The 27,488-nt window shown below is 47.2% G+C and overlaps 2 protein-coding genes across 3 annotated transcripts; both read right to left on the bottom strand.

The window, feature by feature from the left end:
- Positions 1–2,236: 2,236 nt before the first annotated feature.
- On the bottom strand, positions 2,237–21,922 carry ZDHHC1 (zDHHC palmitoyltransferase 1). 2 transcript variants are annotated; one of them, XM_074913474.1, is made up of 11 exons: positions 21,798–21,922; positions 19,112–19,330; positions 16,572–16,747; positions 15,839–15,940; positions 14,873–14,997; positions 14,380–14,538; positions 10,857–10,969; positions 5,008–5,093; positions 4,214–4,415; positions 3,198–3,306; positions 2,237–2,854 (listed from the first exon to the last, which is right to left on the bottom strand). In XM_074913474.1, the coding sequence occupies exons 2-11, from the start codon at positions 19,328–19,330 to the stop codon at positions 2,325–2,327; spliced, it is 1,821 nt and encodes a 606-aa protein (XP_074769575.1). In that variant the 5' UTR covers positions 21,798–21,922; the 3' UTR covers positions 2,237–2,324. The 2 variants fall into 2 exon arrangements, with proteins under 2 accessions (XP_074769575.1, XP_074769576.1); XM_074913475.1 differs by having other exon boundaries at positions 4,322–4,415.
- Positions 21,923–24,321: 2,399 nt separating this feature from the next.
- LOC141963954 (fibulin-7-like) lies at positions 24,322–27,488 on the bottom strand. The gene is made up of 8 exons (XM_074913699.1): positions 27,420–27,488; positions 26,837–26,993; positions 26,502–26,672; positions 26,170–26,295; positions 25,883–26,005; positions 25,655–25,792; positions 25,417–25,555; positions 24,322–24,682 (listed from the first exon to the last, which is right to left on the bottom strand). The coding sequence occupies exons 1-8, from the start codon at positions 27,486–27,488 to the stop codon at positions 24,322–24,324; spliced, it is 1,284 nt and encodes a 427-aa protein (XP_074769800.1).

Below are 27,488 nucleotides of genomic sequence, written 5' to 3'. Positions count from 1 at the left end.
TTCCAAAGGGTCACACTGCCAGCGGGTACCACTGGCCACAGCAGCAAGGGAAGCTGCAAGGAGTGTGACCACAGGCCAACCCTTCCTGCAAATCGAGACAATGACCTCAACAGGAGACTTCACTTCTGCAGATCAATGGCTCATGTAATTTGATGAAGAGTCAAGGCTCCTCATTCCAGCTCTGTCAGGAGTCGAAAATCAGACAACAGAAAAGGATGGTAAGAGAGCCCTTTAAAGAAGTCCAGGGTCAGTGATTGTCTCTACCCTGCCTCATCAGAATTTCCCAAGGACTATCCCAGGGAGGGCTTGGCCTGGATGGTCCTGGCTCTAAGCCACACTTACCCCATAAACCCTTCAGCAAAGGGAGGGCTCCAACTTCATCTCTGCGAGGATCATGTATTTTCAGGAGCAGCCACAGCACTTTTTCTTCTCCCTGAAGGCAAGAGCTACTTGAAATGTCTACTGCATAAGCCCCACACAGCGTGGTGTTGGCCAGGTGACGGTGCTGGTGTGTTTGCTGAGGGAGCTGGGCCAGCTACCAGCACTCAGGGGTGCTCCTGGAATGGGCTGAGGCTTTCAACATACAGCAGCCACCCTCCTGCCTTTCTGTTGACATGAGCTCTCCAGAAGGAAATCTGTCTGGGCCTAAAGCTCCAGGGGAAGTGGACTTTGCGTGGACCTCAGAGCAGCACAGAAGCCAGTGAGTGCTGAGATGACGGGCAACAGCCAGGCTGGGAAGTGTGCACATCAAACCTGGGAGTCCAGCCTGCCTGCCCCATGTTGGCTGTGCCCAGGGGGCATTTGTCCTGTCCTGTCCTGAACCATTCCTAATGAATGCTCCTAGTCTGAGATAGGCAAGGGAAGGAACAGCTTAGCTTCACCCACATAGTACACCGCTTCGTCTTGTCCTCCCCTAACCTGCACCCACCGTAGTCTGGAGAAAGAGTTGGTTCTGGTTTCTATACATCAAAACATCTGGTAGGGGGATAAAGACTTCCCAGGCTTCCTCTCCTCTGCTGGTGCACACCAGCAGTGTGCAGTGTCAGGGACCTGTCCCAAACCGGTGCGAGGGGCCAAGGCAGGCGCCACCGCTCAGGGCACCGGCCACGCCAGGGAGGCAGTGGCTGCGCAGGTGCCACGACTGCCAAGTGACAAATGGTGTCAGGGACGTCCGCTTTGGTGGCGAGGCCTGTCAGGACGTGTGTGTGGCTCCTATCCTGGGCTCTGAGGTTAGCTGGCTGCTAGGCAGATCTGGGCTGGCTGGCAGCCCCGGCCTCAGCGCTCAGCCAGGAATCTGGATCATCCCCGAGGGCAGGGAAAGGCGAGGCGCTGCAGCACGGCGGCCCAGACAGCTCTCTGCCCCTCACCACCAGCGCAGGGTGCTGTGACTCCAGGCACTGGCTATGTGCCCCAGTGTCTACTACAGGATTTTTCTGCTCTCAGGAGACTGTGCTGTGGACTAACGTGGATCTGGCAACCCAGGGAATGGAAAGGTTTCAGGACATGCCGCATCCCAGCGCTCCTGATGGGAAAGCTGTGCTGGGGGCACCCCAGGCTGCTGGGAAGGAGGAGCAGGTCAAACTACGCCGTCTTACAGAGTACAGGCTGGTGGTGGACTTGGCTTGAGGGTGCGCAGTGGGAAGCTCTACAGGGACAGGGCAATCCTGAGGTTACTCCCTGACCACCTGCTGAAGCCCCTGGGCATGATTCAAAGACTGACAGGATGTAGGCAGATGGGAAATTTAGTTTTCAGGGTGCAGGGAACAGCAGAGACACAGCCTTGTTCTTCCCCACAGGCTCTCCCAGAAAGTTACTGCAGTACTGATGTGCAGGCTGCCAGGAAGGTACAGCCCTTTCCTATGGAAAGCACTCGAGTGTTCTCTAGCAACATGCCTACCTCAGGTTTGCCATTATTGTCACCTCTCTTTGGTTGGGTAGCAAGAAATGTCTCAGTCTGACAGCAAGCACACAGTGCAGGGATGAGTCCCCTCAGCACTCCACAGAGTCCTAACACTGCAGTCCTTAACCAGCGGCAGCCCTGGACACATCCCTCTCAGGGAAAACTGTTCCTCCTTGACAAGGAGAATGGAACTGGGTGCAGGGGCACTCCTGGCTTAGCAAGAGACAGAAACAATGATGCAGCAGGGTTTTTACTGCCTCTCAGCTGGTTCTGCTGGAAGATGGACAGCATCAGGTAAAGGTGACGCTGCTACCTCCAGGGAAAAAGACAAGCCACTCGAGTCAGGATCTTTGAACACAACATACAAATATAAAGAGAACCTCTTGCCTTGTCCCCAGAGGCTATGGCTTTGGAAAGCTGATCACTAGGCCACTGTGGTGTTTGTCCTTATGTCCTTAAAGCATGGATCATGTCTGCCCACATGCTGCTTGCTGGTGCATTTTCTGTGGTGTGGCTCGGATGTGCTCTCCCTGGGCTGGGGCTGAGAGACATGAGGTTCTCCACTGCTCTTACTCACAGCAGGAATCTTAGAAAAAAGTTCCAGGTCTTGTTCCGCACATCTGTCTTGCTGGTAGCTTTTCCTTTTTACCTTGTGCCCAGAATAAAGATTCTTCTTCCTGTTATCTCTGGGATTGTCTGTGGACAAGGGATAGTGTTGAGAGTTGCTCAAGTTATTCTTAGGAGGCCCACGAAGGGCCGTGCTCCCAAGGCGAGTCTGAGTGACAGGAATCTCATCCATGGACTCGGCGGACTCTGAGTGATAGTCAACTGGGGGACCCGCTGCCTGGATGGGGCCGATGCTGCCGGGGGGCACAGCAGCTCTCAGAGGAAAGGCTGGCACTGAGAGGCGAAGGCTGTGGGAAGATGAGGTGGCAGCAGCCGTGGCTGGGAAGTCTACAGATGGAAAGAAAGGGAGAAGAAAGCTTAAGGAGAGAGAGGGACAGATCCCTCAGCCCCACAAAGACATCAACAAGCCCAGGAACTCTGATATGGCTGATCCACTACTGCTAAAGAAAATCATACATTTATTTATGCAAAATAGATATGAAAATGTACAGAATTCTACATTCAGCAGTGCACCTAATTCTGATCATTTTAGAGTATCTCCAAGAACTCATTTTCCCTTCTTAGGCAAGTTAATTTTCTGTCACTGCTGGGTTTTCATGACACACTTTTCTGTGTGCCAGCAACCAGAACTGCAGTCCAGAAGCACAGAAGCTGACTGATGCACTCTCACCTGACTGGGGGTCTGGGAAAGAGGGCCAAGGTCTAGGGTGTGGTTTAGACCTGCTCTCCATTGCTGAGGAAGAAGCTTTATGCGTCTTCTTTCTTCTTTTTTTCTGTTGCTGTGAAAGCAAGTGGCCCAAGAGAAGGGAAGTCACTTCATCAGACCGAAGTAATGAGACAGACAGGTTTTTTTGATTGCTACCTCTTTTTAATTCCTCCTATTTTTAATAATGAGCATTGGGTATGACCAAAGACCAAGAATATTCTACAATGTGAGTTACTATAAAGCAATGATAGAGAACGGGTATTTAATGCACACAATTATTTGCATACAGTGATCCTCTGGGTGTAGGTACCTTTAAGCTGTTGTCTCATACAGCTCCAAGATGTATGAGATACTGGTGGACAAATCCATTTGAGCCAAACTAGAAGTGGGGACTAAAAGTCACATAACACAGGATATGCCAAGAGAGAGACAGCTCTTGTCCAAAATACAAGTATAGTTGAAATGGAATTTTTCTTACCATCTAGATGGTAAGAACTTTAATTAATAAACTTGGAGAAAAGGGGGAGAGCACCACCACCTGCCATTTGAGCAGGGTGGGAGAGTATCTGGATGTATGAATATATATATATGAAATATATAATATATATAATATATAGATAGATATATATAATGTGGATTTGCATGAATATCAAGAGCACAGAAAACTTGACTGGACGGCTGTTTCATACACTCAAGCTTCATATCCACACACACCATCTTTCCCTGGGCAGATGCTTTTGCATCCATATCTGAATGTATAAACTGGTGGATTTTGCTCGACAGAAACATGCACAGCCTGTTACATCAACAACGTAGTATAGATACAGTCACTGAACGGCACTGGAGCAGCAAGACATTGTACTGCAGCTGTATTACAGCTGAGCCATGAGCTCACGAGGGAACTGCAGAATATATCTGATGGCATGTGTGAGCCGAGACACGCGTTACATGGATGCAGCGACTGCAGGGCATGGCCATACCTGCAGGTACACGCCGAGGACAGGAAGGGGGTGAGCAGAGTCTGCACTACAGTGAGCGTGCACCCACGCACCGTGGTGAACTGTCAGCAGCAGAGATCTCCTGCTTACCTGAGAAGGGACTGCAAAGTGAAGAGATGGGAGGTCAGGAGAGGAGCTCTGCTCAGGGTCAGCTTCGTCATTGCGGACATAGAGCTTTGAAAAGCTAAAACACACGGCAGATATACAAGATCCTTCTCTTAGACACGACTTTGCTGCCTACTTTGCTTGCGCATAGACACCAGCCTGACCGAAGCATTCCCTGCCTTGCACAGCACTTCCAGAAAAAGGGTAACTTTTCCTGCACAACTGTGCAAAATATGAAGGATTTCCTCTCCCTTCCCCAGGAACATACATTAATAGGCAAGGATTAATTAAGACACAAGGATGCTGTTTTCCCATGAGTGCTTGCCTGTGTTAAAAACTTTGCTGTTGTGATTCACGTTTTGACAAACTGAAATCATATAACTATAATGAGCTCAGTACAGGAATTACAGGACAAATCAGGCAGTAATTTTAATATGAAACAGCCTAAACAGAGTATTCTAGAAAAGATATTTTCCCAGGGGAGGGGAGGCAAGTACTTCTGCAGATATTTACCCTCCTGAAACTCTAAGATTTCACCATGCCTTGGTCAAAACATTGGTGCTCCCTATCCTTCTAAGTACTTTTGTCTGAGGGTCCATCAGTGACTTTGATGACAATTTCCCGTTCACCATACATGCTGCTGGGAGACTGCTATCTACAACTTTACTCACCCTTTTCCTGAAGTTACTGTTGAGAATTCCTCTACTTGAATACCAGGGTCTGTATAGCCAGGGTTCCCTGAAAAAACTTCTGCTTCCTGAAAAAACAAAACCCAAAAAAGTAACATTTTCAGACCAGTATCGACACAGAGTGGACAAGAGGGATTTTCACTACAGAGATGTCTTCTTCCTCCTTCCTCAACCACATGCCAGATATTTTCTGTCCTTACAGCTACCACAGCTGAAACTCAGCAGGAGTCTGCTTCTTAGGAAGATGGAAAACCAAGACTGAGACAATTAGAAGTCCCTGATTCATTCATTTAGTCCATACAGTATTTCATATGACTCAAAATCAAATCAGAGCACACTTATGGAGACCAGCTTAATCATTTCTTGGGACCACATTCAAAGTATCACTTAAAGCCCTCATCAGTTATACAGTTCAACCATAAGAGCTAAGCGTGAATGTAAGAAACTTTTGAATTCAAAATGGTGGTGAGGAAAATGAAAACATGCAACATACAAGAAAAACATAATGTATTTTCTGCTTCTTGAGTGAATCCTGTATGGATAATACATGCTGCTCTTCAAAAAGAATGTGATATATTGCTCATTTGCCTCAGGTATAGCTGAATTCAAAGTAATGCTATCCTGAACTTTAAAATTCCATACTTTCATAAACATAAGAAGACTCAGTGAATAAATCTCCTAAATCCAAGTGTCTGCATTACAGAAAAGGGCTCCCAGTTTTCCCTCAAAAGGACACAGTTAAGATGGTCAGAGCACCAAGGGATGCAGGGTATGAAGCCCTATTGTCAAAAAGGATAAACCCTGCTCAGGAGAACCTTGACACTACTTTTCAGCTGCTCTTAAACTTGAATACTTAGCAAGACAACTTCCTCTTAAACATTTTAGTGTGCAGTGACTATAAAGACATATAAACATTTTAAGGCGACTTTTAGGTGGTAAAGACAGACAGATTTTAAATGCAATAGGTATTAGCTTCCAAAAACTAAACAAACTCAGGAAGACCTATTCATCTGAACAGCCTGAACAGCAAACTTGGGAAAATGAAGTCAAAATTGGACATCCCACAAATGGGTTCCTGAGAGACCCAGGGCCTCTGCACTTCAACAAATTCATAAACAATTGACAAAAGAGCAGAACAGTAAGATGAAGTCTGGTGATGATAACTCCTCACGTAAGGCAATAAAAATGAAAGCCAATCACAAAGACTTGCAGAAGATTCTTGAAATATTGAATTACGGGGTGATAAAAAGGCACACAAACATCAGTACTGCTAGATGTAAAGTGATGCACGTGGGAAAAGTAGCATAAACTTCACATACAAAGCAACGGTCTCTGAATTAGAAAAGAACTCATGGAGCTGTACATTCAGTGGCAGCCAAGAAATCATTTCAGATGATAGGACTGAAAAGGGAAAAACAACAACAACAAAAAAAATAGTTTTATATTACTGAATAAATTCAGCAAATTCAGCAGCAGCCTGGACGCTGGATTCTCTATAGTGTTCCAGCATCTTCCCCACAGAAGACCTGGAAGAAGGTACAGAGAAGAGTGACAGGACCAATGAAAGCCATGCAGCAGTTTCTGTGCAAGAAAGAGTGTAATGGGTCAGGGTTCTTCAGTCAGGAGAGGAAATACTCAGGGTGGGTTTGAGTGGACAAAGTAAATGGGGAATAATCGTTTACCATCTCTCTAACACAACATTTAGGGAGCATCAAATAAAAAAAAATCAGGTAGTAGTTTCAAAAGAAACAGAAGAAAAGCTTCATTTCTGACACAGCATGGAAATATGCTGTAGCACTCTCTGCCATAGAATGCTTGCAGGTGCTAAATGTTACATGGATTCAAGAAGAAATGAGAAAACTTTGTGTGAAAAAACAGCAAACACAAAGCCATGTGAAGCTTTGTGCTCCAGAAGCCCCTGACACATATCACCAAGTGCTGGGAGAGGGTACTGGGGAGTACAGCTCCTGCTCTCTCTCAGCATCCGCAACTGGCCAGTGTCACAGTCAGCACACTGGCCTGATCAACTTTGGCTGGCCTTCTCTACATGCCAGAAGAGATACTTCCAAAATTACTAGCTGCTTTTGAATATCTTGACATCAACGTCCAGAGTCTCAGAACTCACCATCTAACAGAATGTGTGACTGTTAGATAAGAGAGTGCCAAACTGGAAAGACTTCAGGACTGTTGCATTTTGTGACATGCTCTAGGTTTCATTGGTCTTGTAAAGGAAAAAAAAGGCAGAGAGGAATTTGTAGCTGTTTTATAGGTGGTAACATAAAATTTAAAGGGAATTGGTTTAGCAGTCCTAAACATTAGAACTTTCTGATTTGAGAATTATGCTATTTGGAGCTATTATAGGCAGGGTTTATTCAAGTGCAGGACTAATAACCCGCAGAAGTTGACCACATATATTTCAAATAGAACATGTAACTCAAGTCAGATCATTGCTCATCATCAGCTGAACACCAAATGTACATAAATGTTTCCTCACATCTCCTCGGGGACCGAATTCTTAACATGTACATTCAAGCCTCATGCACCTGCATCACAAATGAAGTAGATCAGTGACAAATTCGTGTCACTGTAAGCACACAGGTGATAGGTCCTTTCAGAGGAAATCACACCGTTGCTGAAATGAGCTGCAACAGCAGACATCCTCGTAAGACTGTGTGGAGTAATTGTGAAACTGTGATGCTGAGTAACCGAAAACGATCAGGATTCAGTGTCCACAGCATACAAACAGGACTGCAGGACTGGAATGTCAAATGAGATTAATAAATGATACATCTTGAGAATAACACGAACAGCTTCTTTCCAAGCAAGGAGTGAAAGAGCTTTTTAAAATCCATTTTGTTCATTTCAGCCTTCTATAAATTATGTATAACCAAAGCAGCTACATAAAAGAAACTATTAGAGCTGACTAGCAGAGACAAATGAAAGAAGTCTCAATCAATAGAAAATACAATGTTCTCTCAGTGTGACAAAACTACAACCACAGCACAAAGTCCCAGCCTCCCTCCACGCCTACAGCCGTTAGCAGGACTGCCAGCATCATTCAACTGCAACAGCAAGACAAAGCCAACCTTTGCATCGGGTTGTTAGGATTCAGCTCTCACTCTTGCTGAAAACAGACTGCTCAATCGACAGCCCACCCAAGTTCACTGCCACCTTGCAAATCCTGGGCATGCTCCGACCTCCTCTAGAGGCTGAATACCAGTTGTATCCACCCCAAGATTCATGGTTACAACTTTGGGGTGAATTCAGCTCCATTGCCTGCTGCAGCAGCTCTTAGCATCCACTTCAGTGACAGCAAGTGCCCTAAAATGTTGCCTGGCTGGAAAGGAGGCAGAATGTAACAGAAAAAAATGGCGTTTGTCCCAGGGAAAGTGAGTCTGTTGCATGTGTTGAGGCTGAGAGTGAAGACTAGGTTCATTTTAACCAGACATTGGAAGAGAGAAGCAATATTGAAATGTGAGGGAAGCTGAGTAAAATCCATGTTTATTATTTAAAATCAAACCTCATCAACCTGAATCAAAGCAAGTTCAAAGCTTCAGGAACATGGAAAAAAAAAAAAATCACATCCCAGCTGGCCTCAGTATGAAAGCCAGCTCCCTGGTATGAATGCAATTATAGAATAAAGCATCATTTTTGGTTTAGTTTATATTTCTTTGGACTGCTATGCAACCACCTACAGAAAAAGCCTGTTACTTGCACATGCCATTTTGGGTATAGTAATAGAGGCAAAGGCTGTATATGTCCAACTGTTTTGCATTTTTTGTGACATACAAACCATTCAAGTGGGCAAAATTAGGGCTTTTACTTTGTGCATGTCCTGAGAAGGATTTTACAAGCACATAAGAATCTTTTAACCTGAACAAGAATCTTTTAACCTGAACATAGCCAAAGACTTAAGCACAGACAAACATGGAAAACTGAAGCCAAAACCAACACCCAAGCTTGAGTAAGGCTCAAAAACAAGGATTAAAGGGGAAATGCATGTTTCTTCTTACTCCCTATATTGAATGAACACTTAAGACAAAAGTGGGAAGAGGATGATTCCCATTTTATGCTTGCAATATCTTGGATCCATTACAAAGGATTTCTGTGTTCAAGCTAAAGAAGGCTGTAGTCAACAGAGCTTACAAAAGGCAAGTCACTTGGTGTACTCCTACTCCAATCTATTTGTTTGTGTTTATCTCTGGTTGCTATGTAAGAAACAAGGAAAATCTGGTGGGTTAACATTTTTCTTGACAATGTTACCCGGCATCATCCAGTCTTTCTTGTTCCCCAAGGTACTAACTGCAGACAGAACTGAAACACAGAACTCCTTTTCACCCTGCTTCTTGCAGGTTTGCTGCTTCAAATTAACCATATTCACACACATCTAGATAAGCACCAGCACAGATAGGAGAACATCACTGAATGGCAACATCCCAAATGTGCATACACAGAGAGTCCACCCCTCTTCAAATATATTTTCAGTATCAAGCAAAATTCAGTAACTAGGAAATGATTAGAGTTAATGCTTTATTATTGTTTTAATTTTCATAGTAAGCAAAGCTCTATGACACAAAGTGCCAAATATTTTTGTTGTTATGGAAACCTCTGTTTAAACTGAAAGCTCAACTTTTCCAAGACAGTTAAAAAATGTATATGAAAAGCTGGGGTCTCCATATTATATGGAACGGAATTAGCTCACTTTCCCCTTGGCTTTGATAGGGAAAAACTGAATGAGTCCAGAGAGATCCCAGTACCTCTACACAGAATACCTGGACAAAGCTTGGATTTAATTAATTTCTTATGAAATATCAAACTGCTTGTATAGTAGGTAACTTACTTGCATAAAACTAAAAGTTACATGAGATCGCAGAATCACACAATAATTTAGACTGGGAAAAATTTCTGGAAGTTTCTAGTCCAATCCCCTGTCAAAGCCAGTACAGAATTTGTCCAGTCAAATTTTGAGTAACTCCAGAGGATAGAGTTGACTTGCACCAAAATAAATTAGACTGAACCTCTCAATTCACAGTGGAATATATATGCCACTGCAGAGTGTAACAAGCCCTAAAGAGCTTGTAGAGCTCTTCTTACAGAGATACAGCTCAATATCACAGTAATCACAAGAACCCTTGTCACTATGTAGACTCAGTTCAAAGAAAAGCAGATATCTGGGTCATTTCTGAACACGATTGGTGTCCTTTTCCTTTTCAAGATGCTTAAACTATTTGGTATGATTAGCTGCTCCATGATTAGCCCCAGCTTCTCCAGCCTTAGAGCCCGTCTCACTTTTAGTCAGGACCTGCGATACCGCTCACATAAAGCCAGCCAGACGTGCACTGCCACTGAAAGAGATGGTCCTGTCCCTGGAAGGGACTTCCCACTCTTCAGTCATCCTTGTCTGTGCTGACACAGGCATTTATGTGACTGCTTGGTGAACCAAATGGGAGGGAGCTGGGCCAGCTAAACACGAGTTCAACTATTTTTTTTTAAATATTCTTACCCAGATGAGTTCCCCCACCCCGTTCACTGCGTGACTGTAACAAACAGATGTGCTGGCAGAGAGGAACAGATAGTGCAGGGCCCAAAACAAGTGGTGGAGGAAGAGAGTAGGTGGGATTGGTTCCTTTGAAAGCAGCACTTGCTTATGCCTAAAGTGTTCATCAAATTACAGACCTTACGCTCTCTGACATCCTACTCAACTCCACCAAAGTACTTCTAAAGTCTTATCTTCAGCAATTGCCTTTAAATCTGGAGCTCACAAAAGTGAAGCAAACTACACTGAGGATAAGCAAGGCTGGTTTTGAGAAATGGACTGAAAGTACAAGTACCTGACTGGGTCTCACTGGAGAGGGACAAGACTCCAGTTGCTTGTCTACCTCTTTCGCCTCTTGCTGGGGACGCTGCTGCAGGATATACTCGTACGTAGTCAATTTGTTCCACACTGGGAGGAAAGAAAGAGCCGTCAGTGCAGGAAAGGCCACTCCCTGATTACACTTACACAAACAGTCTCAATAACTATACAATCAGATAGTAACTATAAACATGAAAAGACTGATACTCTGAGCCAAAAGTACCTTTGCACTGTACATCTTACTATATCCTTTATTGTCATCGTCACAACACTTTTTCTTAGTCCTACTACTCTTCTACAGTCATACATGGCACAGCCTTCTATACTGTAGTAATTTCTTCATCTCATTTCAGAGCAAATCCATTATTCACACCCAGTAAGGGTAAGATCTGCATTGTACAGAAAGCTCAGTGAGTAGTCAGAAGGTATGTGATGCTAAACAGAGAAAAGAAAATCAGCAGGTTAAGTGTGTCCTGTAGAGGAGATTGAGACACTTAAATGTCCAAAACAGTGAGCATCAAATGCACAGCTTGCCTCATGCCAAACAGATATGCCCAGAGTTTATATGTGCCTGAGTGCATGTGCTCATAAGGTCACACACACAAACACATCTGCTCCCATGAATGACCAAAAGCAATGTGACATTTCTGAGCAGCTTGGTTTCTTCCTAAGACCGAAAACATTACAAGGATCCAAAACTCAGACATTCCTCCCACAGTGATCCTGTTATGGTAGGTATTTTTCGAGCACAAAACCCAGAAATGGATGCTGAAGGTTATTAGTGCACAGCCTGGTAGTCATTCTTCCTTTTTACAGACTCATAGTAGTCAAAGCAGATGCCTAGGATGTGGAACATTTTGACTAAAGTCCTTCCTCTGCCTGAAGACATTTGTACGAGTAAAACACTACCTCTCAAAACCATGCCCTAAACACGGGATTACTTCACAAGGAAGTGGGAGAGAGCAGAGAAGGTGCCCCTTCTGCTAAAGCAATGACCTTATGAAGAAATAAGAATTCAAGATCCATTTGGCCAGGAAGACAGAGCATAAAAATGAAAATGAGTCTGCAGCCAAGTGAATGGTGAATGCACTTAACAGGGACAGTGCAGGGTGCTGGCAAATGCTCCTAGAATGGTACCATGTGCTTTATTTGAGAAACAGAACATTGCTTCATAAGCAAAGGCCTATGAATCATTTCTAATTTAGAGTTTGCTGGTTTCTGAATACTTAACAGTGTAACTTTTAAAGTATTTTAATAGAGCTATTTAGCTAAAAAATACTGCATTTGTCTGGCCAGATCACACTGCAGCACATACTGTGCAATATATAATCATAGTTTGTGGAGAGCCCATATGCTTTCCTATATTCCTTTCCTATACTCCCTACTATTTTTTCCTTTTTATGCTGCTTACTATTGGCCTCTCAGTATTGAAGAAAAAAAATAAATCCTCCCTCCAAATTTATGAAGTGCCATGCTTCACTGAATGACTCTAGAACTGGGTCTCAATCAGGACTGGTTATTTTGAATACATGGATATACTATTTTGAGAATAACCTACTTCCTTCCTTTTGAGTGACAGCAGTGAGTAATTAAAATGAGGGCAGTAATTCTGAAAATTTCACTGTGCTTGTAACAAAACCAGATTCTAAAATTTTCATAGTTATACCTGACTTAAGCCAGGTTTTTTTATGTGAAGCTGAAAGTCAATAACACTTTTTTCTTTCTGCAATTTAATTATTTTAAAGAAAAAAGTTTTATGAAGAAATACTCATGACTATATTTTAATTGGTAAACTAGTCCCAGAAGAGGTTATAGACAGTTCATTCCAACACTGACTGTCTTAAAGCATTCAGATGAGACTATTGACAATTACAGCTGTGAAATAAGAGAAATTTAAACCAGACATACTCTGTCTATCTCCCTGAATCCCAGTTCTAAATTGGATACTCATATGTATAGGCTTCAATATGGTAACATTGCTCCTTTTAAGCAAAGACTTACACACCACACTTCTGCACAGCTGGAACCAGTTTCAATAGAGTAGCAGATTTTAATGTAATAAAACGTAAGCAAAAATTAACAATAATTAAATTCTGTTTCCATGTCAGCCATAAAGATCTAAAATTGTGCCGGAAATAAAAGTTAATTTGGCTGGAAATTTATTCTGAAAGAGGAAAAAAAAAAATCAACCCAAGACAACCAACAAAAAATCCCCCAAACCCAGACCAGAACTAGTGTGACACGTGCATGTTTCTGTTTGACAAGAGAAAGCATGTCTTTATCCCAAGGAGGGAGCACCCTCTTGTGGAAGTTGTACACAAAGACGGGATAAATACCGCTCAGTACTAAACCAAACAATCCTTTCTTTTTTATCCAAAAGAGATCTTGGAGCGGCCCCAGCTTTGTTATGCTTTCAGTCGTTCTAGAGTACTAGATCGACCGTTGGAATCTCCAGGCATCGCCATTAACCCCAGCAAAACCAACTTTCAGTTCCACCAAGAAAGCAAAATTGCAGCGTGACCAAATTTAAGGTTAAACTCAACGAGACTGTAAAAGGAAAACAACAGTCAATGACCTCACTGACCATAACGTTAATGCCAGCTGAGGAACACTCACCCACAAAATGCTACACTTCAGCAGTGCAACTGTTTTGCTTCTGGAGCTGCACTGGTTTGTGCTGACCTAGTTTGTGTTGGCATCTGCATCGCTGTTAACTGACACCAAAAATCCATCCAAGGATCCTCTGTAACTGCCGTCCTCATTTCTCTTCCACACATCCCTTCTTTCCTAGTTTTGGCACCACTGACTACTGCAAGTGTAAGATCTTTTCTCATCATGATTTACGTCAGGCAGCCAAATAGCATTGGCTCTGTTTTAAACGATGGCTGAAAAAAGGTTTTTGATGCCCATCTGTACACAAACAATCATAAATATCCCTTCTTGACTGAGCAACAAGTAGGAGCCTTTCTGAAAACCTCCTCCTCTGAATTCCACAAGTCTTTTTGCACAGATACAGTACAACTTCCATAAAGGGACCTTGACCTGGACGTCAGGCCTCCTATTAGAAATTTAGCTCATTATCATGCACATTTCTATGGGGTAACAAAGAAACAGGCTCTCTCACACAACAGAAGTACTGAGGAGCACAGTGAAGAGACTCACAAAAGCCCGTATGAGGAGCCAGTCTGAATGTGCCATTGCTGGCATTGAGCTGGAATTAATTAGTTCATCCCACCTGGCCTCTCTACCACTCTCCCACATGCTTTAAGTTCCAGGATAACAGCTTAGACACATGAATGCACAGGCCCAACATAAGCCCCATATTGCACATGCAGTGATAAGCCTATCTGGTACTGGCGGGAAAACAAGTTTTCCACCTTTTCAACAGCAATCTTGTACAACGTGTGTACATTTGTCACATGGGTAAACACACAGTGAATGCAGAACGAGTAGAAGTGAAAATGAAATGGGGATGCAGATGACAAGAACATAATACCTACTAAGATAGATGTGAAAGGTCAAGAGGTGGCCTAGCAGGATCACGGTCAGTAGGCTCAGAAGAATAAAAATCCCAGCTGTGACCAAAATGGCAGATGCCCGAGTCTCAACAGGAGCTGCAGGAAGAAACACAAACCAGCGGTCTGTGTGGTTCTCTAGAGCTGAAAACAAAAAGAGTTGGAGGTAAGTAGATTATCCAGGTATTAAATTTCTCTAAGCTCTACAGCTGGAAATATGGCTAACTTAAAAGTAGCTGCAGACCCATTATGCACTGGAGGCCACAGAAATCTTGCGTCTGCAAGGTCTTTAGGAAGAGCAGTTAGCTCTGTAAGAAAAGACATTCCGTCCAGCTGAGCAGAGATACCCTTGCAGAAATATGAAATTAAAGGAGTAAGGAATGGAGTTGCTCCTCAGTGGGAGAGCTAACAGAATCCAACCCCATATCAAGATACGCTGGCTGATTCACAGGATGCTCAACTGAAGCACTGCTAGTACCATCGAAGTGCTGGTCGGAGCGAAGCATCGTGGGGTCGATGAAGAACTCCACAAAGACGTAGCAAGCAACCAGCAGCAGAAGCCCAAGGCCCAGAATGGCAGACAGCACGCTATTCAAAAAGAGCCTGCCAAGAAGGTGAGAAGTCTGAGTATCTTCAATAACATCACACAACAAATTCAAAATCCCGACCTCTAATAAAGACAGAGACGCAGACAGCTATCACAAATTCCTGTGACGTTTCCTTACACTTACGACACTGGTTAACAGTCTTACTTTTGATTTGTCACCTTGACTAAAATGTGACCCTTTAGAGCAACTGTGGGTACAAAACAATCAAGTATATCTGGACAGACAAAGAGCTCCCCACACAAAATCTGAAGGCACTGTAACATGGCACCCAACAGTAACAACTCTTTGCTTTCCGTGTGGTTTTCATGAAGGAAAGTAAACTGAGAAACAATAGTCAGTGATACCCTCCTTATACTTTATCTTAAACCTGGCACAGATTAGAGGTATACCTATATGCTGCTATAATTCTTGCCAGTTGGCAAGTCTTGTAGGGAAAGCATGCAATCTAGATGCAGGTTGTTTCAGAGACAGGAACAGCAGGATCATGGTTCTATTCCTGCTCCAGCTCACAGAAGCATTAAGAACACACAATTAACATCTCATAAGCTTTTCCTAATACCAAATAATAAGATTATGTTCTCTGTATTTACTCGTAGATGTTCAGCTACAAAATTCTAAGTGTAAAATTTTTATCCCTGATTATTTGAATGACATAATCATGCTTGCATTTTCTGTCTAGTTTTCTCATGACTGGTTTTATTCAGCCAGGGTCTAAAACAAAAGTGGTTCTGTGTGTCTGAGTACAGACCGGACTGAGACGCAGGAGAATCTTGGGAGGAGAAGGGGTGACATTATTAAAGCCGTGTTGCGCTCCTGTCACAATGCCAGGCTCTTACCAGTAATTTCTCTCTCCTACACAGTTGTTGAGCCATTTGCAGTGGTGATCAAAGCCACACACACACTTGTTGCAAGTTCCACAGTGCTTTGACTTGGCACCCCTGCCAAAGAAAGGGTGGCGTTAGCACGGCAGCACCAGCTCATTACCACGACTTCCCAGTGACACAAATCCAGGGGGACACAGCAGTAGAGATCCTAGTAAGAGTAAGAAAACCTTCTACATCAGGAATACTTCAACACCCAAACATATCAGCCATATTGGCCATCGCTGCACCACAATCCCAACCACTGCAAAATTTGCCTTTCAATGCACTGCATGATTTCTAATTTGGAGATCACCAATTTCTTACTTGAAACTCTTCAGCAGTTCTACAAAGCTGGATCTTAATGTCTGCCCTCCAAGTATTTCCTACTACCATATTAGCATCTAGCCAGATACAGGCACACACGCACAAGCTACACGTCATTAGGTCAAACACCAACATCCAGGTAACACGGAACAGCATGGTCCTCTCCACACAACACAGGAGCAATTAAACACAACACAGAACCATGCACACATTTGACAGCAGGCACCTACCCAGCTAACTGAACCCTGCCACAGGATGAAGTTTAACTTGTGCTATAGAGCTTCAGGCTCAACGTCAGCCTTGCAGCCTAACATTAAAGAGTAATGGTGAAGTGTAACAGTGAAGAAGACACAGTAGTAGAAAGAAAAGAGGAGATACTTACACATCTACATCACAGACATGGCAATGATGGTTTTCAATGACATGTGCATGTTGATTACGATTGAAGGTGGCCAGAGGCCCTAGATAGTTTTTTTCTCGCACATTTGCATCCGCAGGATCAATGGAGACTGCAGTAAGATGAACAACTAAATGGTAGATAAAACACACTCCTGGACACTGAAGTACACAGTTAAGGATTGTATGAGTGATTTAATGTGTATATTTTTATCCTTAAGACACAAAGCCCACAGATAAGAAATACAGGCTTAGAATTAGAAATCACTATATTATGGATTGCAGCACATTAATCTGAACTTTATTAATGGAGACATTTGTGCTGTAATAAATATCCTCTAGAACAAGATAACTATATCTCCAGGAACAACTCTTCTTATTTCATACAACTCTGCCTCACAGAAATGTCCTTCCTACCACAGGAGTTTTTAAAAATTACCTTAACTTACCAGAATCTGACCTCACGTGCAGACTATTGACACAGGTCCACGTTTCTTAGTCCATACAGACTCCTTGGAAAGGAACAGTCAGTTAAGGCTGTGCACACGCCCCTTCACAAGAACAAACTTCCAAGAAAGAAAAAAAAAAGTCACATCAAGGAATTAGTACTCATCACCTTGCTTTCCTTAGTCAGAATCCCAAGGAAGAGGATCACCCCTTTAAAGAAGGCTCCTACACAACTTACAGACAGTATCCAGGATTTAACATTGTTTCTTGAAATATTATGTTTGGATTCTTACAGTAGCAGATACACTTTAGCAGGACTTTTGATCAGACACCTGAAGTAACTGCTGATATTTGGAAAGAATATACTAATATGTAAGAATATATAAATACAAAGCAGCAACCCTGTGTGCCTGGAGTAGCACTGCGCTTGAAAGTTTGCCTCTCAATATACTGCAACTGAATGAGCCTGCATGCAAAAATCAACCTTCCAGTTTATTTGTTATACACACAGATGTGCATGTCATTGATCATACTAAGGCCCGTGGAAAACAGGGCAGTGTACTAAGGGAAAAAAAAAAGAGGTCTTTGAAAAGGTCTTTGAGAGGTCTAGCTGACTGGAGTTCTCATGACTGGTGTAGCACTACAGGAAGGGATTTGCCTTTGACACAAAAGAGACATTAGTACTTTACTAACTGGTAGTAAAACTTTGGGATACATTAATCTGTTGAATTAGACTGACTTTAGATTGAGTTATGAAGATATTTGGTAGACAAGGTTTGAACTGTGATAATACCAAGGATTTGGGTAAAATAAGTAGATGCAAGACTACTGTGAGCTAATGATATTAATGCCTAAATCATCCAGGTGTAACGAAAACAATGACAAGCAAAAGCATACCAAACATATCAAAGGCTCCAAGGACATACATAAATCAGATGTATAAATGATGTAAGTGCATATCCCATCTCTTCAGAACTTTTCCCAAGACTCTCTCTATAATATTTCTTGGTTATCTGATTCTGCTAAGAAAGCAGTAAGTGGCACTGAACCATTTTATTTTCACCAGGAAGATGTCACCAGAGAGATGACAAAAGCAAACACTTGCTCACAACTTATAAACCCTCAGCAGATTGTTAAATACTAAATTCTATCTCAAGATACACACTTCCAGTCTGTCACTCCCCAGACAATCTAGTCCACCAGAAGCCAGGACCTGGCCTTGAGGAAGTTCCTTCCCTGGGCACAGATGACAGTACAAGGTGGCACTGGGAGCACTGGGATTGCTCCCCAGCACATCCCATCTCTGGTACCTCTCCTTCCAGGAGCAGCAAGCACATGCAGCTCTAAGGAGGTGGGTTGAGGACAGGAGGTAGAAAACACATAGGGCTGGTCTGAGTTAGGCTTTGCTGGGCAGCACACAAGCCAAGATGCCTATGCAGTATAAGCACCATCATCTTCTGATACTGCCTACATTTACAGGACAATTAGACATGTATTAAACTGCTGCTCAAGACTGTCCCACGATAGAGTACTCCTCTGAAGTTCACACTACACCACCTTGTCTTTCACTCACAGATTTTCTACAGAGGACAGGGGAGGGCCCTGGGAGAAGATCAGTGGTCAGCTATCACAAGCAACCACACCGCATAATCATAAACATATAAAGCTGCCTTCCAGGACTCAGTCAGTCAAGCAAGATGGCTGCCCATCGCGGCAAGGATGTTTCAGGAGAGGCTTTTTTAGTATGACTCCCCTCAAATCCTGCAGCATACTTGTAGAAGAATATATAAAGCAAAGGAGACACATAGGCAGAAGTAGAAAGCAGAAGAGACTCAGAGGCAGAGAGAGATGATGAAGACAAACAGAACATTAGTGACCTACCTAACGCTGAAGGGCAGAGAGGATTCAAAATAACTGTTTTTTGTAGGCAGGAGAAGATCAAGATTATGGTTATAGTTCACAAAAAGATTCTGGCTGAGCTGCTTTCTCCTATGCTTTCTATGCTACCTAACAACTATTTTTTTAAATTCCCAATGACAGTTTATTACAGTCCATGTTCTCCTCTTGACCAAAGGATACGATATAGCCAGCAGGCAGCCAATGGCGGGGCAGGAGAGGAACCAGGATTCCAAAGCCAACCAGCGCAAAGAAGAGGTACAGCAACCAGGCAGTAATCTGGAAAAGGTGTAGAGGCCAGCTCCAGCCATTCCTTCGAGCGCGTTGGACCTGCACCTCAGGAACAGCTTCACCCAAATTCTCTGGAGCTGTCTTATTAGGAGGTTTATTGCAGATATTCATCTACAGAAATCAAAAATGGAAAACAAAAAACATGTGATACAAAAATATTGTGACTGAGCCACGGTCCTGGAGATATGCTTCAAGGTCGATAGAAAGTTGGAGAAACTAAAACGATGACACATCTGAGGAGAGACTTCTCTCTGCAAAGGGGATTTATCATCCATAGTGACAAAAGGGAAAAAACAATTACACGCTCTAAAAGCAAGTGTTGATGTCTGCATGAAACAACAATGTCCCAAACTTTCAGCTATGGGAAACTTGCAGGTTTTGCCAGTCTTTAAATGGATCTAGACCTCAGTTGAGTAAAAAGAGAAAAAAGGGCATTTTGGTGGCAGTCTGGAGATGGAGTATATGCTCTGGTCTGGGGATGTGTTCATGTCAGAACACTGTCATGGATGACTGCAGAACAAAGGCTTTCACCTGTCTCAGATATGCCATGTTTTTCTTCCAGTTAGTGCAGAGAAGTGTAGTGAGAGCGGGTGGCCCCACTGGAGCACGTGGTCTGGAACCGCAGTTTAGCATTGCGCAGCATCCAAGAAAACAGAGACTCCTTTGTCAGCAACAAAGGAAGTGGAAAGAGTAGAAGTTGAAAAAGTGAACTTTAACGACAAAAAAGGGAAAAGAAGCAGGAGTTACTCTGCAACATAAGTATAAAGCAGACTGTTCCTAGAAGAACAGAACAGAAAGTTACATATGCAGGCCATTCATGCAGGAAGCAGCTTGATTATTCAGCTGTCCTACAATGTCTGGACTCCTGGCAGGAGAAAGCAAGATTTAGCTGCAAAGATGAGTTACGAACCATAACATGGAAAGTTCCTGATGTTTACGATTCCTCTTTGCACAGCTACGAGCCCAGAAACAATTTCTTCTTTTTTCAATTCGTGTTGGATTATTAGTTGTTGCTTTTCGCTTGCTACGGAACCAGGATGAGCTTTTAACAGAGCTACTCTGCTTCATGGAAAACCTGGGTGCAACAGATACTAGGGAGTACAATACTGGCAGCAGGTCAGGGGTAGCGCTGCAAAATCAGCACTACAAAGCTCTGCTGGAGCTGAGCTGACTCAAGGTACCTCTGCACCATGCTCACTGTTCCTTAGTAACTAAAGGGGATGTTAAATTAACATCCAACAGGGATAAGCAACTTCAATTAGTCTGATTAACCTGCACATGAGCGTGCTGAAAGAATAGCAGGAGGTCTCTAGCTCACTTGTGCTATTTTTGATAACAGTACCAGTACCAGAAAAGTGCCAAAAGGCTGGAAGACAGCAAGCATGCCAACATACAGCAAGCATGCCAACATGCCGAAAGAGCGAGCGGAATGATTCAGATCTTGGTACACTAGTGGTCCTGCCTCAGTCCCAGGCAAAGGGCTGGAAATGTCTTTTGTGGTTAACTGGTAGAGAAGTAGTAGGTAAGAATACAAAAGAATGTCATTTATGCTCATTGGCACAATCTTATCAACAAGCAGACTGAAAAAAAAAAAAAAATCCTAACTTCAGCCTTTGAAGAAATTAGCAGTATCCACCTGCATTAAATTGCTACATGGCAACCGGCTCTTCAACCATGAGCAACAGTTACTAATCATGTGACACTTTTAGCATTAGGTTGCTTGCACATCACTCTGAGCTACCTGTTATGAAAACCACTCAGATTACTTTAAGAAATTCCCAGGTTTCTCCTTTCTCCTAATCAGACCCTGGCCAGGGGAGCCAGGCCCGCCCAGACCCTGGAATCCCTGTTTTGCTGCAAGATTGTGCTGTTTTGTAACACCAGATGGTTTTAACATTATGTTAATATCAAAAACTTCAGTACAACTCAACAGAATTTTTTACGTGGTGAAAGCTAGCGTAAGCTACTCCTAAAGCTAAGGCCCACAGCATCATCCCACAGCAGTGTCTGTCTGGTAACAATCTCTCATGAAGGAAGAAAGTCGCCTGTAACGTTTCATCTGCCCCATTTCAGAAGTGAAGTTCCCTTGCCTGTCCCTTACAACTCGATGGCTTCTCTTGCAGTTGACACACCGATTATCTGCCAAGACTGATGAAAAACAAAGCTATATGTAAAGAGAATTAAGTATACAGCAATCTCCCCTTCCCGGTGCAGTGCCCCGTGCTGTGGGTACACCCGGCACTCCGTTCTACTCAGCTACAGAAAACACCGAATATAAAAAACAGGGCACAAAGTCACCATCAGGGCTTACTCTGACTAGTCAGAGTAAGCCGTAGACAGAGGAGAGGTAACTGAGTTGACGCTGGTTAACTATATTAGTTAACTGTAAGTCAGCCGGGAGTTATCAGGCTCACCCCCTTCGGATGCTCAACCCCAGGAGAGCCGAGCGCCGGCCCGCGGGAGGGAGCACGCAACGGGCCGCACCGGAGACCGGGCCGGGCCAACGGGGTCCCGGGCAGCCGCTCTGGGGAGGGCCGGTCAGACCCCTCCCGCGGCTCCGCCACCGCCCTTTCCTCACCTTCTCCCCGCAGAGGCGGCTGAGAGCGGCCCCGTACCCGCCTCATGCCCGGGCGGGTAACGGGGCCCCGCTCTGAGGCCGGCGCGGCGGCTCCCGGCGCCTCCCGCGGGCTCAGGCCGCTGGGCCCGTCGCCATGGCAACCGACGGGGCTACGGCGGGGCGCAGGGGACAAAAAGTGCCGGGCGCCAGTCGGCCGCTCCGCGGGGCGGGGAAAGAAGGAGCGGGGCCTCACCCCACACCCGGGGGAAAGCCTGGCTACTGCACCAGCTGTCTGAGGGGAAGCCTTCCTCCCGCCCGCCCCCCCCCCCCGCGAGGACAAACCCTTCTGCCTGGCTTGAGGTGGAGGCAGGGGTTTTACAAGCTAAGGGCTTTATAACTGCTAGCACTGGGTAATTTGGATTGGAAAGACCCGCACCGTTCCTCTGTCCCGGCCTTTCATTGCTAAGGGAGGTGGCGAATCCTCCCGGGAGCGGGTAAGGCCAGAAAAGTCATGACCCTTCAAAAGGCCTCCATGGGAGGAGAGGAGGGTGCCTGTGTTTCCCTTTGTGTCCGCCCTGCAAAGCCACCTGTGAAGTGTTACTGGTAGGGCTGGCTGTGTTTTTCTGAAAACACCCTATACTTTGCAGGTGGCAGAGGCTGGAGAGGCTCTGGGAGCAGACGGTGGAAGGGTGGGAGGCTGGTTGTGAGCTGGAGCCAGCCCTCCCGCTCCCCAGAAGCTGTTAGGAAAATTCCCTTCCCTAACTATTATATCAACCAATCTTTATAGTATGACAATGTATTAATTTTGTCAATATATATATCAGTTCAGATTATACACTGTGATGTAATGAGGTAGTGGAATTTTACTGGAGACTTCAGTATTATTTGTGCTTAAACTAAAGGACAGCCCAGCCCTGGAAATAAGGACCTTGCTTCATGGAACCTTTCTCCATGAAATATAAAGGATAGTCCTTGGAAACCAAGATAATGCCAGCATCTCAGCCCCTCTGACATGTCCCAGCGTTGTCTGGTGTCACAGATTAGTAACTCCAGCAAGACTGACTCCTGGGACGTCTGGATCAAGCAGCAAGAAAGGTGGAAAAATATTGTTGCTTTGCAAAGTTTTACTATGATTAGTAATAAGTAACGTGGGTGTTAGTGATTAGTCAAGTCATGTTGTACCTGAAGGTTCGAAAGGTATAAGAAACCTGTAAAAAAACACATTTGGGGTGCCCAGTTTGGCTGGGACACCTCATGTGCAGGAATAAATATTTACCCTTGTAATTCTCTACTTTGCATCCCAGCCTCTCTCCTCGGTCGGCACTGGCCAGCTGTGGATTTTTGTGACGCAGCATGGCCAGCCCAGCCCACAGCTCTCCTGCCCCTGGGGAGGCTTTTCCCCCTCCGGTGCTGGCTGCGGGTGCATAAGGAGGTCTTTATGAGCCGCCTGCACTCTCTGCACAGCGGCTGCTTTGTGCAAGGGGCACTGGCACGGGGCAGCCAGACACTCACCTAAGAAGGCTTCTGTGTGCAGAGGGAAGGTTGTCCTGGGAGCAGCATGTCCTTCACTCGCTGTCCCCAAAGGCCCTCATCACCTTTTCACCTCCAGCTGCTGGCAGCTCTCCCTGCGCAGGGGTCTGGCTGTGCTGGTGGTGCCCAAGGACCGTGGAGGGCTGCACCTCTTTTATCCTCCCTGCCCACCTTCCCTCAAAGCGGGAGCTGGGGAGCAGCTGGAGTGCTCAGCCAGCTGCGGAGCTGCAGCTTTGACCGCCCATGCGTTTGGCTCCTGTCAGAGCTGTTGCAGAGGGAAGTCTCCTGGCCTCAGGGAAGCACAGCCCCTGGGCAGCGTCCCCTGCTCACCTGGTGCCAGGGAGCCCCGCTGTGCTTTCCTGGCACCTGCCAAAGGGCTGGGGACAAGCCTTGGCTGTGCAGGATGCACAGGACAGCGTGTTCAGCCCATCTCCCTGTCCTGCACTGGGGAGCTCTTCAGCGTGGTCCCCAGGAACAGTGGTGCTGGGATGCTCATGGACACTGTGCGATCCTTTGTGGACTTGGCAGCTCTTCTGACACCCCGAGCTCTGCAAGGGGACCCTGCTGTGACCACAGCCCCCAGCTCTCCCCAGCAGCCTTGTCACAGGAGCACAGGGCTGCTCCCACACAGCGGGCATAGAGCAAGGAGGACACCCTTCCTACAGCCACTTTTCTTTTATTAGAGGTTAATAAGATACAAGGAGCTGGACCTGCACACCACATGCCGTCAGCTCACTCTGCCGTGCCCCTCCGTGTGCCGTGTGGGCAGAGAGGAGGGGGGCTGACAGAGGCAGGCACACCCAGGCTGGTCCCCTCCTTGCCTGCAGGGTTTTCCTTGCACCCTTTGTGACGGGCACTGTTTCTGCTGCGGTGGCTTTGCCCTACCAACCATGAGCAAGCGTTACAGGAGAGGGATGTCTCCAATGGGACAAGAACTGCAACTGCTGAGCTGAAACCGTACCATCACTCCTCAGGAGAGACCCTGGCTTAGCCGCACACCCACCTCCAAAGGCGATCAAAACTCATATGGGGACACAAAGACTGTGACCTTGAAGATGTGCTTGCCCAAGAGGACCTTGCGGGAGAACTCACTCATCTCCAGGTCCACCTCCAGTGTGACTGGCCCCACCACAGGGCTGGTGAGCACCAGCTCTCCCATCTGCCGGTCAGAGCGCCGCACGGCGAAGACGCCCTGTCCCCGGCCGCCCATGATGGCGAAGCGTAGGCTGTCGCCCACGAAGCGGGTGGTGGACATCTTGAAAAGGACACGGGGCACGGTGCGGTTGGCCTGGAGCGGCAGGTAGTGGAAGGAGATGGAGGTGGCGGCCAGGCGACAGGCTCGGCTCTCCATGGGGCAGGGGTTCCTCTCGCACTGGCTGCCAGGAGAGAAGGGGTACCACCACTCAGTGCCGTGGTTTGGCTCTCAGGGAGCTGCCCACATCCTTGAAAACAAGCCTAGCCTGTGCTGCAGACAGCATCTCCAGTCCCAGTGTCTGTCTTGTGGCAGAGTAACCCAAGGCAGCCACATCCGAGTGTGTGCAGCAGCAGATTTCTCTCCCATCCCTGCCTCTGCCAGGCAGATGCCTTGCAGGGACACTGCTCTGGGTCACGCTCTGAGGCTGGGACTGGGGGTGCCACAGTTCCAGCTGGAGGCCAGGGATGGAAGCAGGCTCAGATGTGCTTTCACAGAGGAACTTGTCTGGAGCAGGGATGCTCCTCTGCTTCAGTGGCTTGTGCTTGGCCACAGTTTAGTCTCAAGAGTGGGACCAAGGGGGTTTTGCCTGCTGAATGGCAGTCGACAGGACTGCATGGATGTGCAGTGGAGGGGAGACAGCATCATTCCCTTCAGGCTGGGGCTCTGCGGGGACGGGGTCCTGGATAAAGCCCATGTATTGGGGTGCTCTCACCTGCACTCCCAGCCACCAGCATCCTGAGACCATCAGAGAGTATGCTGAGCCCACCCAGTCACCCCACATGGCAGTTTGCTACCAGTGCTGGCTGGCACGCTCCCTGCTGCCCGCGGGTGACACGATATGGTCCCCAGGGCACTGTAGGACACTTCACCTGGAGGACAGAGCGTGACGCAGCCCAAGCCATGCGCAGTACTCACAAGGCAGAGGTCTTGATGTAGCTGGTGTTGTGGCGCGGTGGAGGGCACTTGGGGCGCAGGCAGCGGTGGCCCCCAAAGGTGTTGATGCAGAGGTCACCCTGGGTGCAGTTGTGCTGCTTCCCAGTGCACTCATTCACGTCTGCGGAGGTGGCATAGGGTGAGCAGGGCCGTCCCTGCTGCTCCCCACCGCACCCCTGGTCCTGTGGGATGCTCCGTGCCCTGCACCCACCACTCTTACCCTCACAGGTGTTGCGGTCAGCACGGAGCACGTAGCCAGGGGGGCAGAGGCAACGGTAGGAGCCAGGGAGGTTGAGGCAGTCATAGAGGCAAAGCCGTGTCTGGGGGCTGGACTGGAAAAGCTGGCACTCGTCCACGTCTGGGGGGACAGAGTGGGGCATGGCTGGGGGTCCCGTCACCGCTGAGTCTCAGTTTTCCCCCTCCCCACCATCTTCATACCCCCTTTTACCATGGCACACGCCGCTGGCTCGCATCTGGAAGCCAGTGTCACAGCTGCAGCGCCGGGAACCTGCGCGGCCCTCGGCACAGCGGGGCTGGCGGCTGAAGGAGGCGTTGCTCAATGTCACCCAGTCTGCAGGGGGAAACAGGTGTCACCACTGGTGTGGGGGGCACAGGGAGATGGGTGAGGGCTGAGGTCCCAGGGGGCTGCCAGGGAAGCAGGAGACATGTGCCGCATGGCCAGGTGCTGACCCCCTGAGCATCCCCATCCTCTGCAGCACAAACCCAGGCACCTACAGGCATAGATGGGGCTCTGGCAGCTGGGGCCTGACCAGCCCCGGGGGCAGAGGCACGTGTAGCTCTGGTTGCCATCCACACAGGTCCCGCTGTTGGCACATGGATTGCTGGAACAGTCATCAATACCTAGGGAGAAGGAGCTCATGAACACCAGCTGGAGAGGCGCATCCTCACCCCATCCTGCTGCCCAGCCTCGGTGCCCATTGCTGCAGCCTCTGGGCTGCTCTCCCTGCAGCCAGGGGAGCAGAGCGATGGGACCCTGCAGCTCGGGGTGGTGGAGAAGCCCCCAGGCAGGGCTGAGCCCCTGACGCCCCGACCCTGCTCCACTTCACTTCTGCAGAAGGGCTGGGTGCCGCTCCACGTGCGGTCATGCCGGCAGGCGCGCGTCTCCGAGCCCACCAGCCGGAAGCCGGCGTTGCAGATGAAGTGAACGTCGTGGCCCACTCGTGTGCTCCGGCCCAGCATCCGCCCGTTCAGGGGCACCACCGGCTGCGGACAGGTCTCTGCGGACAGACACAGGTGAGGACAGACATCGCCAAACTGGATCTGACCCCAGCCCCGGTGAGGAGCAGGGGGTCCCTTGCTCACGCTGCTTGCTGGAGTTCTGGGGGTCCAAGGTGGCCCCGTGGGGGTGTCACCCCCCCGGCAGTGACCCAGCCAGGTTTACCATTGCGTTTGGTGGTCTGTCTCTGGAGGCGGCTCTGGAGGACAGAGAGCTGCTGCCGGAGACCACGCGTGCCCTGCAGGTGGGCAGTCTCCTGTGCCGCCAGTAGCCTCTGCATCTGCCGCACCACGTTGAGCACCTGCTGTGGGCTCAGGCACTCCTGGGGGCACACAAGGACATCCCTGTCACTGGCCTGGCTCCCCCGCCACCCTGCCGCAGCCCAAGGGGACTCTTCCAAGGGTTGGAATTGGTTTGGATGCCCTGCCCTGGGCAGAGCCCTTTCCTCCCCACCCCAGTGCGGGGTCTACCCCTGCCCCTGTATCTGCTCCAGCCTCAGCCCCTCCGCTCGGTCCTGCCCCAGCATTTGGATGCCAAGGAGCAGCTCGGACGCCCTGAGTGAGTTTAGCATCATCTTGCTGCTGCAGGGGAAAAGCCCCACAACCGTCCCTTCTGGCCCTGCGCAGCTCCATGAGTGCCATGGCCACGCTGTACCCTCCCCTCCTCAGGGTGCTGGGGTGTGAGACGTGGGTTCTTAGAAGTCCCCAGTCTGCAAGGGGGCTGGAGGGGGGGGCACAAGGGTCCTTACCTGGGTGCTGCCGAGGGGCAGCTGGAGGATGCCCAGGGCCAGCCAGGCTGGCAGCAGGATGAGGAGCAT

The sequence above is a fragment of the Athene noctua genome, chromosome 9 (assembly GCF_965140245.1).
Source record: "Athene noctua chromosome 9, bAthNoc1.hap1.1, whole genome shotgun sequence".
Classification (NCBI taxonomy): domain Eukaryota; kingdom Metazoa; phylum Chordata; class Aves; order Strigiformes; family Strigidae; genus Athene; species Athene noctua.
This window is presented reverse-complemented; position numbering and strand designations above follow the sequence as displayed.